Consider the following 12,645-nt stretch of genomic DNA (forward strand, 5'->3'; position numbering starts at 1 on the left):
CAAACAATATTGCTATCTCTGTGCACAATGTTCTCTTGGTTCTGCTCACTTTACTATACAGCATTGTTTTTTTCGGGGCAATGGGGGTTAAGTGACTTGCCCAGGGTCACACAGCTATTAAGTATCAAGTGTCTGAGGTCAAATTTAAACTCAGGTCCTCCTGAATCCAGGGCCCGGTGCTTTATCTACTTCCCCACCTTGCTGCCCCCTCAGCATTTTTTTTTTTTTTAAATAGCAAAGACCTGGAAATAGAGTAGGTGCCCACTACTAGAAAATTGCTAAACAAATTGTGGTACATGAATGTAATGGAATATTACCGTTCTGAAAGAAATGATAAATATAAAGATGAATATGAAGAATCCAGAGACTCTTGGGAAGACATATAAACTGATACTGCATTAAATTAGCAGAAAGCCAGGAAAAATGATATATGCAATGACTACAACAATGTAGACCAAAAGAACAAAACAAAACAAAACAAAACAAAATGCTGTGTCATTGTAATGATCGAGTTTGACCCCAGGGAAAAGTTGAAAGAACACACCTCATTTCTTTATTTGGAGTGGTAGGGAGATTAGGGGTGTAGATGTTCTGTCAGATATCGTTGTAGGACTGGCCGGTTTTCTTGGACTGCTGTTCTTTCTTTTTAATCTTTTAATCTTTGTTACAAGGGATGACTACTGAGTAGGGAATGGTTTTATTTGGAAATGAAGGTGATGTAGAAATATATCAATAAAAATAAAATGTAAAAAGGAACAGGAAAAATACTAAATGAAAAGAAAACCACATCGCACTGTGTTACGAGATGGCTCCTGAGTAGGGAAAGGGGAAGGTGGTTTTGGGAAATGAACTGAGGTACGAACAAAAAACCATCAATCAGGGAAAGGCTTTTAAATTTTTTTTAGAAAAAGGAAATATGAGCTGCATTAAAATCGGATATATCAAAGGCTCCATAGGATTCCTTCTTAAATCGGCTCTGCCTGACGGTTGGGTGAAGTACCCCGCCTTCCCCGGGGCTCAGTTTTCTCATCTGTAAAATGAGGATATTCCACTTTTAACATTCTCTGGTCCTCGGACACATTCCTCGGCCCTTCCTGCAGAGGAGCAAGGGAAGGATAAAATTCTTCCCAACGGGTAGTTGGCAGAAGGTTCAGAAATAGAGAAGTTCTCTGAGGTGCCGCGGGCTCGCCCTGCTCGGGTCCCTCCTGCCACCTCTAAGGGCGTGGTCATCTGGGGAATGAACCTCTCCCCTTGGCCAGGCTTTCGCACGAGAAGACCCGGAGCAAGCGGGAAGACAGCTCCCGGAAGAGCCGCATCCGCCTCCGATCGGCAGGCGCCTTGAACTTCGCTATGATTGGCTAGTGAGTCTAAGCTGAGCCCGATCCAAGGCCAAAGCCAAGAGCGCTTTCTCTTTCCGAACCTCACGCCCCACTTGCGAAGTGAAGGTATGGGGAGGGGGTGGGGAGAGGGGTGTTTGTCTCCCCCTGGGATCCTTGGCATAGAAGCGGGGCACGAGCTTGGCACGAACATGAGTGGATTTCCCCAGGGATTACCTACTGCTAGCTACCTGGGTGGGTGCTGGGTCCCCGATCGCAAGGCTGAGTGGTTTCTGTTTCCTTGTGTTTGGAGAAGGACCCTTCCTGAGCACTGCTTGTTCCGAAACCGCACCGTGGCGCTAGGATTTCCTAACAGCTACTGCCCAAAGCCCTTGCTTGATGAAGCCAGTGAGTGGCTCGCAGCCTAGCTGTTTTGTTTCTCCACCCATAAAGCCGAAGATTGTCAGGAAACCACTGTCTGGTTCTTATTTTAGAGCATCTGATTCTGTAACTGTGAAAGTGAAGGGGTCTTCGCTTAGCTGGCATATTTCAAAAGCTTTCTCTACCCATAAGGAATCTCTTTGTAGGCTACGGGTTAGAAAAGGCAGCAAGAAGTTGCTGCACTCTGGGGGGGTGGGGGTGGGTGGGTGTGGGTGGGTGTGTGCGTATGTGTGTCTGTGTCTGTCTGTGTGTCGAGGTTTGGGTTCAAAACTCTATTCTGAGTCACTAGTTGTGTGATCTGGAGCAAGTTACTTAATGTCTTTGAAAATCAGTTTTCTTACCTGTAAAACTGAGGTAACAGCTCCCTTGTTTACTTAAGGAGGGAGAAAGCTGAGTCTGAGGACATGGGTTCAAATGCTGCCTCACCATTTACTGCTTATGTGACATTGGGCAAGACACTTAAGCTTTGTGGGCCTCAGTTGCCTCACTTATAAAATGAGTGGGTTAGATTATATGACCATTTATCTGTGATCCCAGGACCTTTCAGGATCTCAGTTTCCTTATCTGGAATAATAATAATGATAGCTAATATTTATACAGCACTTTAAAGTTTGCAAAGCATTTTTACAAATATTCTTGTTTGATCTTCATAGCAACCCTAGGAAGTGTTGTTCAGTCATTCAGTCCTGTCCGACTCTTCGTGGACCATAGAACACCAGGCCCTGCTGTCCTCCACTAATTCCCGAAGTTTGTCCAAGCTCATGTTCATTGCTTCCATGATACTATTTATCAGTCTCATCCTCAGCTGCCTCCTTTTCATTTTACCTCCAATCCTTCCCACCCATGAGGTAGGTGCTATTATTATTCCCATTTGGGGTAAGTGACTTGACCAGGGTCATACTCCTAGTAAGTGCCTGAGGCTGGATTTGAGTCTTCCTGACTCCAGACCCAGAGCTCTATCCACTGCCCACCCAGCTGTCCTAATGGGCTATATAAATGCCAGTTATTGTTATTTTTATGGTTATTATTACAAGTGTGACAAAACCCATCTTAAATATTTGATGATGTTAATGGTAAAATGACCAATGATTGTGAAAGAAGAACCCTACCGGGAAAGGTTGAATAATAGCTCTGAAAATTCCCAAAGAAAATCCCTGAGAAAGTAGAAACCCACACAATCTCTAAGATTCATTGAGAAAAGCAGGAGTGTTTAGAACAGAAAGAGCACTAATTTTCCAGTCAGGAGATTATAGATTAGGAGCTAAAAGGGGTTTTAGGGATCATTGAATCCAATGAGAACCAGGGAGTCTGTGACTTGTCCAAGGTTATATGGAAGGGTGACTGGTAGAATCAGGATTTGAACTTAGGTCCCAATTCTGTCAGTCAAAAAAGCATTTATTAAGTGCTTACTATGTGCCAGACATTGTGCTGAGTGCCAATAGGTACAAAGAAAGAGCGAAAAAAGTCGCTGACCTCAAGGAGTTTATATTCCTTTTTTTAATCTAATTTTTTAAATAAACAAGTCTGTTTTTGCTGTCTCTGTCTCTGTCTCTGTGTCTGTCTCCCTGCCCTGCAGCCCCCACCACCACCACCACTGTGTGTGGGGAGAACCAAAACCACAAACAAAAGCCCTCTAATATGCATAGTCCAGTAAAACAAACTTCTTCTTTGGCCAGGTCCAAAAAATATCTTGATCTGCAATTTGAGTCCATCACATCTATCAGGAGATGAGCAAAGCAAAGGTGTATACATTCTAATATGAACTTGGCAGCCAAGTGAGCGGATAGAGCACTGGGTCGGGAGTCAGGAAGTGCTGAGTTCAAACCCTGTCTCTGACATTTATTAGGCATGTGTCCTTGGGCAAGTCATTTAAGTTCTAGTTGCCTGAGTTTCCTCGATTATACAATGAGTATAATGATATCACTTTGTGGGGACCAAATGGGATGATAGTTGCAAAGTGATGGCCACAGTTCCTGGCACGTAGCTGGAGTTATACAAATACTAACTATTATTATGAATGGGGTAGATAATGTGGCTCTAGAAAGGAATATACATAATTACAAAGTTCATGTGAGGTAGCATCAGAGGAGAAGGTAGTGCCTATTTTGAGGACTGGGAAGGGCTTCTTACTTGAGGTAGCCTGCAAGCTAAGACTTGAAAGGAGTTTAGGATTCTAAGAAGTAGTGATGAGAAGGGAGTGTGAGAGCCACTGCAAAAACACAGTTTAAGCCTGTTTTTGTAATAGTTTGAGGGAGAAAGAACGAGGGTCTAAATTCAGTGAATACGGTGCCTGTCACATAGCAGGCGCTTCATAACTGCTTATTTAATTGAACTGGGCTGATGGCTGTATGAGTGAAGATAAAGGGAAATATGTCAGAGATGTTGTGAAGAAAGAAATTATATGATTTGGCAATTGATAGAATATGTAGGGTTGAGAGAGGGTGAGGAGTCAGATAGTAGTGAGGACATGAGCTTGGTGTCCTCAATAGTAATAGGGAAATTCAGAAGCTGGGTGGGTTTAGAGGGAAAGATAATAAGTTTTGTTTTGGCCATATTGAATTTGACATGTCTATTTGACATCCAGTTCAAAACATCTAATAGGCAGTTGGTGATGTGACACAGGAGAGAGACTAGGGTTAGACATGTGTGTATATGTTTGTATATGTTCATGTATACATATGTATACACACACATACACTCATACGTATACACACATTTATTAAGCATCTACTCTGTACCAGGTACTGTGCTAAGCACTGGGGATACAAAAAGAGGCAAAAGACAGTCCCTGCCCTCAAGAAGCTTACAGTCTGGTGGGCAGCTAGGTGGCACAGTAGATAAGGCACTAGCCCTGGATTCAGGAGTACCTGAGTTCAAATGTGGCCTCAGACACTTAACATTTACTAGCTGTGTGACCCTGGGCAAGTCACTTAACCCCAATTGCCTCATCCCAAAGGAAAAAAAAAGAAGCTTACAGTCTAATGGGGGAAGAAAATGTACAAACAAATATATGCAAAGCAAGTTATATATAGGATAAATTAAAAAATAATTAACAAAGGGAAGGCACTAGACTTAAAAGAGGCTGGGGAAGGCTTCCTATAAAAGATGGTATTTTAGTTGGGATTTAAAGGAAGCTATGGAGGTCTGTATGCAGAGTAAAGGAGGGAGGGCATTCTAGATGTGTGTGTGTGTGTGTGTGTGTGTGTGTGTGTGTAAATCATTTGTATTAGAAATGAAAACTGAACCCCACAGGAGCTGATGAGATCACCAAGTGAGTATATAGAGGAAAGAGAAGTGAGGTCAGGACAAAGCCTTGGGGGATTGTTGTTGTTATTCAGTCATTTGGACCTCATTTGGAGTTTTCTTGACAAAGATCCTGAAGTAGTTTGCCATTTCTTCTCCAGTTTATTTTACAGATGAGGAAACTGAGGCAAACAGGGTGAAGTGACTTGCCCAGGGTCACATAGCTAGGAAATGTCTGAGGCCAGATTTGAACTCAGGAAGAGGAGTCTTAATGACTCCAGGCCCAGCACTCTACCCACCACATCACCATCAGCAGAGAAAGACAGAAGAGGATAGGATGAAAAGGTATATATATGAAGGAGTTGGTCTTGGCAAAGGGAAAAGCCACCTTTCCATCTGGTGTGAAAGGAACACCCAGGGAATGGCTTCAATTTTTTATGGTGAAGTACAAGGAAAGATCTTCAGCTAAGAGGGTGAGGGGAGTATGTGGCAGCCAAGGCTTGAGGAATAAAGAGAGGGTTTGGAACAATCACTGTGGTTATTTGAATAGCTCTTAGATAAACAAGCATTCTGTACAGAAAACTGTGCTAAAGGCTAATGAAAATATAGGGTTGGTATAAGAAACAGGTCCTGCCCTCAAGGACCTTACAGATGAACAATGATAGCTATGACATAAGATATTATATCCAAAGCATAAGTGCATCAGGGAGGTACAAAGCAAAATGAGATGTGAGGAGTACAGTAATTCTGACTGTACTCAGTTTATAGGTACAATGACCCTGAGGACATTCCAAAGGTCTAAGTAGGCCACACTGAAAGGAGACTGTTATTTGACTTCATCGGGCCTCTTACAGAATTAAACTGGACATTCACAGATGGACCATTCTTTTCCTTTGTATGTCATGCAGATTTTCCCAAAGAAAGCCCATTTGGGATGCACGATGTGCACAGAACTACAAGAGAAATACGTAGCTGCCATGGTACTAAGTGCAGTAGGTGATGCCCTGGGATATTTCAATAAGAAATGGGAGTTCCTGTTGGATGGGGAGAAGATCCACCAGCAGCTTGCTGAGCTTGGAGGATTGGATGCCATAGATATTGGAGGCTGGAGAGTCAGTGATGACACAGTGATGCACCTGGCAACGGCAGAAGCCCTCATAGCTGCTGGGCAAGAAGAGGACTTGACCCGGGTGTATTCCCTTCTAGCAAGATACTATAAAGCATGCATGGATGACATGGATGGCCGAGCTCCAGGTAATCAGCATTTTAGGGGACTGGGAAGTCAGGTGTGTTTAGGTGGAAGAGAAATGTTGGTTGAATTAGATCAGGTTATGGAGAATTCTTCAGTTCCTTCAACCATTACCAGTCCATTTTGTAAAATAGCTGTAACTCCAAAATGGTAAAATGAAAGAACTATGGATTGGAGTCAGAGGACCTGGTTTCAAATCCTGCCTCTTCTCCTTGCTACCTAGGTGACCTTAGGCAGATCACTTAACCGCCCTGGGCTTAGTTTCCTTATCTGTAGATAGACTGATTGGGATTGGGCTATATGGCTTCTAAGTCTCTTCCAATTCTAAATCTATCATCCTGTGACCTTTCAGGGGAATTGATGCAGGCCAGTTTTCCTTGTTGTACTTAAGTGACATGCTTCCTGGATTATCTAATTTACTAGTCTTATGCCCTAGCCTAGGAGAGATGTTTCCTTTATATGGAATCTGCTCTGCTTTCATTTTTCCAACTTTCTATATTTTGTATCAACTGTCTACTGGATAAATCCTTTTTGACGTCTCAGAGTAAAGTTTGATTCAGCACAATACCTCCGTGATGAACAATTCATCATTTCCCCCCTGTGAATTGCATCTTCCTTCTCCCTAACTTCTCCATTTCTGTGGGTGATTCCACTGCCTTCCCAAGTCACCAAGGCTCGTAACATCATCGATTCATAATTTCCTTTGACTCTTCTTTTTCCCCTTACTGTATACTTCCACTCATTAACAGCTCCTTTTGATGCCACTGCCCTAAGAGCTCCAGCTTCACAGCTGCAGCTTGTTGGATTAGAGGCAACATGGTTCATAGAGTGTTGGACTTCAGAGTCAGGAAGACCCAACTCCTGAGTCAAATTCTACGTCAGATACTTAATAGCTGTGATTTCATTGCTTTGTGCCTCAGTTTCTTCTTCTGTAAAATGAAGGGATAGACTAGATTGCCCCTAATATCCCTTTACATTCAGAATTTAATGGATTCAGGAGGACCTGAGTTCAAATCCAGCCTCAGACACTTGATACTTACTAGCTGTGTGACCATGGGCAAGTCACTCAACCCTCATTGCCCTGCAATAAACAAACAAACAAACAAACATAATTAAATAAATAAATATATTTAAAAAATGGCTAAATAAATAAATGAATGAGTGGGTGAATGAATAAATAAATGAATGGATGGATGGATGGATGGATGGATAAATAAATAGATGGATAGATGAATGAATGAATAAAAAATAAATGAATGAATAAATGGTTAAATAAAAAATAAATGAACAAATAAATAAAAAAATCAATCAATAAATAAATGGATTTGGAATTTAAGATTGACTCCTTCCTTTCTATTCCCACTGCACTCATAATTCAGGCCTTCATTTTTTCTTGTACCAACTTTTATAATAGTCTCCTAACTCATCTTTCTGCATCCAGGTTCTTCCCTCTCTGATGCAGCCTACAAACCATTACCCAAATCTCCTTCCACTCTGATCCCATCCTTCCCTTTTTCAGAAACCTTCAGAGGCTCTCTACTGCCCATTAAATAAGGGACAGGCTTTCCATTCTTGCTTTTATGGCCCTCCACCACTTGACTTTGGTTTTCTTTTCCAGCTTTATCTCATCATACTCACCTTCTCTTAGAAATGTTGCCTCTCTTTTGTCTCACATTCTCTGTAAGCTACTTGCCATCTGAACCTTTATTCACACCATTCCTTATGCCTGGAATGGTCTCCATCCACCCCACCCTTATCTCTATTTGTTGAAGACCCTCCTTTCCTTCAGCTCCAATTATCTCTTCTACAAAACCTTTCCTCAACATCCATAGGTGAAAGGAAACTTTCTCCTTAATATTTTTTTTTTTTTGCAGGGCAATGAGTGTTAAGTGACTTGCCCAGGGTCACACAGGTAGTAAGTGTCAAGTGTCTGAGACTGGATTTGAACTCAGGTCCTCCTGACTCCAGGGCTGGTGCTTTATCCACTGCACCACCTAGCTGCCCCCACTCCTTAATATTTTTTCACAGTGTTTTGCCGTGGATAGAGCACTGGCGAGAGAGAGAGAGAGAGAGAGAGAGAGAGAGAGAGAGAGAGAGAGAGAGAGAGGCAATCTGTATTAAGTGACCTGCCCAGGGTTACAAAGCTACTAAGTGTCTGAGGCCGGATTTTAATTCAGATCCTGTACTCTATCCATTGCACCACCTAGTTGCCCCTAGAAGACAGCTACTCTTGAAAAGTGACATTAACACATGGGGATGGTAGTTAGGGAAGGAGAGCAGATGCCAATGGGGAAGAGCATAGGTATTTGGCCTCCACTGTCAATAGTTACACAGGCAGTATATAGCTGATGGCTCAGACATGCTGAAGGATGCTCACTCTGATCCAGGGCCCAAAGCCACACAGGTCTCAAAACTATAGAGACAAAGAGCTGGTGTGACAGTATTAAGAGGCTTCCCCATCACAAGTGGATTGAAGAAATGAGGTAGTGAGGACCATTGAATAAGGCTATTGTCTGAATTGTCTAGTAGGGAATGAGAAATGAGGAGCAGGGACCCAAGAAACTTAATTTCGGCTGTGCAGAGGCAGCTGGTGGCATGCTGGTAGAGTGCTGGGTCTGGAGTCAGGAAGATGAGTTCAAATCCGGTCTCAGACACTTACTAGCTATGTGACCCTGGGAAAAACATTTTAACTCCTATAGTTTCCTTAACTGTAAAATGGGAATGATAATAACACCTGCCTCTCAGGGTTGTAGTGAGAATCGAATGAGGTAGTATTTGTAAAGTACCTAACACAATGCCTAGCATATAATAGACTTTATATAAATGCTTATTCTCTTTCTCCCTCTTCCCGCCTCCATAAAAGAGGCTGCCGGTGGGATGAGGTGTGGGCCCTTGGGGCTGGGGCCAAACTAGTTAAGCTAAGTTTAATCAGCCCACAGCTGGCACTGATACATTCACAACTCTAATCCTTTACAGGTGATGCCTCTTGGAACAATGCATTGAAACTGAAACCAGATGAACCCAATGGATGGAGGATTCCTTTCAACAAGAATGAGGGGGGTTGTGGTGCCGCCATGCGTGCCATGTGTATTGGGTTAAGGTTCCCACATCCTGAACAACAGGACACTCTGATCCAAGTGAGCATTGAGAGTGGCCGCATGACCCATCACCATCCTACTGGCTACCTTGGGGCTGTTGCCTCTGCTCTCTTTACCTCTTATGCGGTGAATGGCAAACCACCTCAAGAGTGGGGAAGGGGATTGATGGAGGTCCTCCCAGAAGCCAAAAAGTACATTGTCCAGGCTGGCTATTTTGTGAAAGAGAATCTTGAATCTTGGTGAGTCAATATGCATAAAGTGCTATTTGTTGGTTTCCAGAATGCCTTGGTTATATGGTGGAACTGATGTTTTCCAAACAGTGGCTCAGAGAGAAGCCTTCAGTAAGTACCTTTACCTTCTCTAGCCTCTCTGCCCACTTACTTAGGTTTTCAGGAATAGCTGCTGAAAAGTTGGCTGTAGAGGGAGACATCTTGGTTCAAATCCCACCCCTAACGTTCATGCATTCAAAATCTGTAACCTAAGATAATCAAGGAGGTCTGAGTGAACATACAGACGATCAGTCTAAGACTCTCTTCCCCCCCATTTTATTTGCTGAGTTCACATCGTGCTTTCCAGCTTCTATTTGCTACTTAGAAGCACCCACACGTGATGGTGATTTTCATGATGTATTTGTTAGTACAAATTCAAAGATACACTATTTTCTGTCTTCCCTTGATTCGTGTCACTGATGCATTGCAACACTTGGCTATGATCATTGAGAGCTGGCTTTTTTCCCCCCTTAGCTAATTTTGCAGTGTAGGAAGCCAGTCCTACAATTTTGCAGTGTTGGAAGGTAGTCATATAACTTCCTTTTTTCTTGGCATTCTAGAGCTCACTCTACTCTATCATTCTTAAAATAAGAAAGGCATGGGCAGATTTCTCCTGAAGACTCTGGTTGGTTGTGTAAGAGTCTAGTATTCCCCATTAAAAGGTGAATATTTGCATAATGCCTCCTTCTCTCCCAACACCTCCCATGAACATTTGATTTTCTGTTCCCATTCTGCTATTTGTAGTAATATACTTTGTATCAATTTCATTTGCACTTAAATCTCTATATGTTGCTCCTCATTCCCTCCCCCCCCCCAGTATACCTTAACATCCTTGAAGTCAGGGAATATTTCATTTTTATCTGTGTCTACAGGGCATTATAGCACAGTGCAAACTTGGTACACAATAAGCATTTGATAAATGCTTGTTGAATTGAATTCCTTTAGTTGAGGGAGAACTGGTTTTGCGTGGACAAATATATCTACAGGTATAGACATATCTCCTAGATCTAGAGCTTGAAGAGACTTAAGAGCCTTCTAGATCAACTCCTTCATTTTACCTATTTGGAGAACTGAGGTCCTGGCTTATTAAGTGGGTTGTCAGGGTCACACAAATAGTATCAGAGATGGAATTTGAACCCAAGTTCTCTGACTTCAGAGCTAATGTTCTTTCTCTTATACTTTACATCCATCCATCCATCCGAAAGAATACTTTGTTTGGAGCCAGGATTCTTGAGTTTGAACCACAACTCTGACACTGCTCATGACCATAGACAATTCATGGATCTTCTCCACATCTATTTTTCACATCTGTAAAATGGGGCTAATGCTACCAGCATTATGTACCTACCTCATAAAATTGTTGTGAGGAAAGTGATCTCCAAATTCTAATTAAGCCTCATGGAAACGTCAGTAATTTTCATTTTTATTCCTGCAGGCTGCTTGCTATCAGTCTGCAGATTTCCTTATCTGCCTTGTTTTTCTACTATGGGTTGTTGACTTTGGGATTTAGAATTTACTGCAGATTTTCCCCCTCTTATTTTTTGGCTACAGGGACTACTTCAAAGATCAATGGGAAAAGTACTTGAAACTTCGAGGAATTTCAAATGGTGGACCCCCTACTTTCCCAAAGCCCTACGGTGTGAGAGAGAGAGAACAATTCTACAAGTCAGTGAGTTATTCTGGCTGGGGAGGCAGTAGTGGACATGATGCTCCCATGATTGCCTATGATGCCATCCTTGCTGCAGGAGACTCTTGGAAGGAACTTGCCCATCGGGCTTTTTTCCATGGTGGAGACAATGACTCCACAGCTGCCATTGCCGGCTGCTGGTGGGGGGTCATGCATGGATTTAAGGGGGTTAGCCCCTCCAACTATAAAAATTTAGAATATAAAGATAGATTAGAGAAAGCAGCCAAGGCTCTATATGCTCTCCAGTCAAAGAAAAGTTCAGCAATTACCTGTTAGGGACAAAAATGGTTCTCTCCTTATTGGTAATAACTATTTGTTGAGGGAGAAAATGATTATAACCTCCTTTCTGTCTAATCTAGCACTTAGCACAATGCCTTTCCCATAGTAGGCACTTAATATATGTTTATTGACTGACTGTCGTGCCTCACCTTTTCCAGAGCCAAGAGATTTAACTAAGTAGTCAAGGGATTTTAAAGCATTGTCATATTACCTTTGGAAGATTGCTTTATACCCATCCTACTCTCTGAACCCTATGCAATCATAGACCAGGCTCCATACGGTCATTACTCTCTTCAGCTCCAACAGTGACATAGGCAGAACTCTAAAAGAAATCTGAGCTAGTATTTCAAGAGAGGAGGTGCCTTGTTTGCAAATCTCACTTTTCACTCAACGTTTCACTCACTTTTCATCAACTGCATGTCTCAAATGAGACAGAGAGGTAGGGAAGGGGAAAGGAGAGAGCTAAAATATGAACACAGAATCAGGATTTTGAATGGCAAGGGACTTTAGACGTCTATTCACTTAGGGATATCTTAAGCTTGAGGAGCAAGGGGCAGGATAGGTGAGGCTGCTGAACAATACCAGTAAAAGATGCAGGATGGCAGAATCTGTATCCCTGTGGTATACTTCAAAATTGAGTGTCACTTGGTTTCAGGCCACCATTAAAAATGTTTGCAGTGAAGACTCTAGCTTTTGGGATAGGAATTCAGTATTTGACAAAAACTGCTGGGAAAACTGGAAGATAGTATGGCAGAAACTAGGCATAGACCAACATCTTACACCTTATACTAAAATAAGGTCAAAATAGGTACATGATTTAGACATAAAAGGTAAATTAGGAGAGAAAGGAATTGTTTACCTCTCAGATCTTTGGAAAGGATAACAGTTTATGACCAAACAAGAGATAGAGAATATTATGAAATGCAAAATGGATGATTTTGATTACATTAAATTAAAAAGGTTTTGTACAAACAGAAGCAAGGGATCCAAAATTAGAAGGGATGCAGAAAGCTGGGAAACAATCTTTATAACCAGTATTTCTGATAAAGGCCTCATTTCTAAA

At 42.1% G+C, this 12,645-nt stretch overlaps 1 protein-coding gene across 1 annotated transcript in view; it reads left to right on the forward strand.

The window, feature by feature from the left end:
• Window positions 1-1,279: 1,279 nt before the first annotated feature.
• Window positions 1,280-12,645, forward strand: part of PLA1A (phospholipase A1 member A) — a 74,322-nt gene continuing 62,956 nt past the window's right edge. The window contains 5 exon segments of the mRNA XM_043995738.1: window positions 1,280-1,445; window positions 2,411-2,605; window positions 5,909-6,254; window positions 9,226-9,586; window positions 11,168-11,285. Of these exon segments, the coding sequence (XP_043851673.1) occupies window positions 2,519-2,605; window positions 5,909-6,254; window positions 9,226-9,586; window positions 11,168-11,285 (912 nt within the window). The 5' untranslated portion in view covers window positions 1,280-1,445; window positions 2,411-2,518.

This window comes from Dromiciops gliroides, chromosome 3, assembly GCF_019393635.1.
Source record: "Dromiciops gliroides isolate mDroGli1 chromosome 3, mDroGli1.pri, whole genome shotgun sequence".
In the NCBI taxonomy this organism is placed as follows: Eukaryota; Metazoa; Chordata; class Mammalia; order Microbiotheria; family Microbiotheriidae; genus Dromiciops; species Dromiciops gliroides.